The sequence below is a fragment of the Citrus sinensis genome, chromosome 8 (genome assembly GCF_022201045.2).
Source record: "Citrus sinensis cultivar Valencia sweet orange chromosome 8, DVS_A1.0, whole genome shotgun sequence".
Lineage (NCBI taxonomy): Eukaryota > Viridiplantae > Streptophyta > Magnoliopsida > Sapindales > Rutaceae > Citrus > Citrus sinensis.
The window spans coordinates 15,467,304-15,469,923 of NC_068563.1; the positions used below are offsets into that span (position 1 = coordinate 15,467,304).

The 2,620-nt window shown below is 37.4% G+C and overlaps 1 protein-coding gene across 1 annotated transcript; it reads left to right on the plus strand.

Annotated features, from left to right (window-relative positions):
* The first annotated feature begins 949 nt into the window (after positions 1-949).
* On the plus strand, positions 950-2,136 carry LOC127899343 (uncharacterized). Its single transcript, XM_052432700.1, has 3 exons — positions 950-1,164; positions 1,257-1,916; positions 2,037-2,136. The coding sequence occupies exons 1-3, from the start codon at positions 950-952 to the stop codon at positions 2,134-2,136; spliced, it is 975 nt and encodes a 324-aa protein (XP_052288660.1).
* The last annotated feature ends 484 nt before the right edge of the window (positions 2,137-2,620 follow it).

A 2,620-nucleotide genomic window follows, 5' to 3' on the forward strand; every position in this document is an offset into this window, starting at 1 on the left:
GGACTAAAATTCTTATGTACTGTTGATCGATGACATGGCAGCATATCAGTAGACCAAAAATCTCGCGTACGGTATATGCATTACACAGGATTATTTTCAACCAAACCGCGTCACTGTTCAAGTCGGGTCAAACCGTGTTACTGTTCAAACCACGTGGTCAAACCGCGTACTGTTGATTGATGACGTGGCGCAATCCTAAGCATCCGAAATGTTTTTGATCCGATGGCCATGATTCACTCAATGTATCTATAAAAAGGGGGCTCTCCCCCCCAAATTTGATATCTCTGAATCTATTTTTGGACTCCATTTTTTGTAATACCTTCTCCATCTTGTATTTTTTACGTATTTTAATAAATTTCTATTTTGCCCCTAGTTCAATTATGAGTAGCTAATTTTCTTTCAAGCTTGGGTTGAAGGTGAAGTCTCAACATGTGTCATGGGCTTTATTTGGTAAATTTATTTTCTTTTCGCCTCTAGTTTTTGTGGATGTTTTGACTTCTCGTCGATAAATAATAATAATCTTATCTAGATACCACCTTGGTTTCACCGGCTCCCTAATACAAAGTTATTATTATTTAGCACGATAAGCCCTTAGCACCATATTGATTAGAGTGTGGTTCATGAGGTGTGGATTCCCCCCTCATGATTTAATTGGCATTAATATGGAATATTTAGCCCATGGTGCATGTTGATACGGATCCAGATACCCAAGTACATCATTTCAATAGATTTCTTTTTAATTTAATTCTGCAATTTCAATTCAAATATTAAGATATTCCAAATCATCTTTACCATAAATCCAACCACACATTTAGAAAACTAATTCTATACACAATTAAAATCCACATTCTCGTGAGATCGACACTCGTCACCATTGATCTATACTACAATAGATTCGTGCACTTGCGAGTTCAATAAAATTTGCATAACACATCAAGACACTGGTTACATGGGCCAAGCTAAAGCAACTTTAGAGGGAATTCAACCAGAACATGCTGAAAAAGAAGTTGCAACACCACTAGCCACGACCTACACCAAACCAAACAAACAGAGTTTGGTACCTCCTGAAGCTACCCAACAGTTTAGACATCCACCACCTTTCCCACAGAGGTTCCAGAAGCAAAAACTAGACAAGCAGTTTAGTAAATTTCTGGAAGTGTTGAAGTAGTTACACATAAATTACCTTTTGTGGAAGCTTTGGAGCAAATGCCAAATTATGTGAAATTTCTAAAAGACATTTTGGCACAAAAGAGAAGGCTAGGAGAATTTGAAACTGTTGCTTTAACACAGGAGATCAGTCATATGCTCCAAAGTAAGATTCCTACAAAAGTGAAAGATCCAAGAAGTTTTACAATACCTTGCTCTATAGGAACTAGGTATGCTGGCAGAGCACTTTGTGACTTAAGAGCTAGTATTAATTTGATGCCATTGTCTTTATTTAAGCAACTGGGAGTAGGGAAATACAGACCAACAACAGTCACTCTGCAATTAGTTGACAGATCTCATGCATATCATGAAGGAAAAATTGAGGATGTACTGGTGAAGGTGGACAAATTTATCTTTCCAGTAGACTTCATTGTATTAGACTTCGAAGCTGATAAAGAGGTACCCATTATACTTGGAAGACCTTTTCTAGCAATTGGAAAGACTCTGATTGATGTGCAGAAAGGAGAGCTCACCATGAGAGTGAATGATCAGCAAGTCACATTTAATGTACTAGAGGCTATGAGGAGCCCTGATGAAGTAGAAGATTGTAATTTCTTAAGTGTCGTGGATTTTGTTATAGCAGACAGAATGGACAGATGCTGCAGTAATGAAATCAACAAAGTCACCACCTTTGAGGATGTAGAAGAGGAAGATGTTGTAGCAAATCAAATAGATTGGATGGAAGAAAAGCAATCTGATAGGCACAACAGGTTTATTAAGCATCTAAATCTTTCAGACAGGGAAGTAAAAATAATTTTACCATCTATTGAATCACCTCCTAGTCTTGAATTAAAATTGTTACCTTCATATTTGAAATATGTTTATCTCAGTCAAAATAACACACTCTCTGTAATCATTTCTTTTACTTTAGATGTAGGTCAAGAACAGAGTCTAGTAGATTTGCTTGAAAAATACAGAAGAGCAATTTGATGGACCATGGCAGACATCAAGGGGATAAGCCCATCAATATGCATGCATAAAATCCTGTTAGAAGATTGCTACAGCAATTCGGTGGAGCACCAGAGAAGGTTGAACCTTATTATGAAAGAAGTGGTGAAGAAGGAAATCATCAAGTTGTGAGATGCTGAAATCATATACCCAATATCAGACAGTTTGTGGGGGAGCCCAGTTCAATGTATTTCAAAGAAGGGAGGAATAACAATAATAGCTAATGAGAGGAATGAACTTATTCCTACAAGGACAGTGGCTGGATGGAGAGTATGTATGGATTACAAGAAGCTCAACAAAGCCACAAGGAAAGACAACTTCCCACTTCCATTCATAGATCAGATGTTGGACAGACTTGCTGGAAAACAGTACTATTGTTTCTTAGATGGGTATTCAGGCTACAACCAAATTGCTATAGCTCCAAAGGATCAGGAGAAGACTACATTTACTTGTCCTTATAGAACAT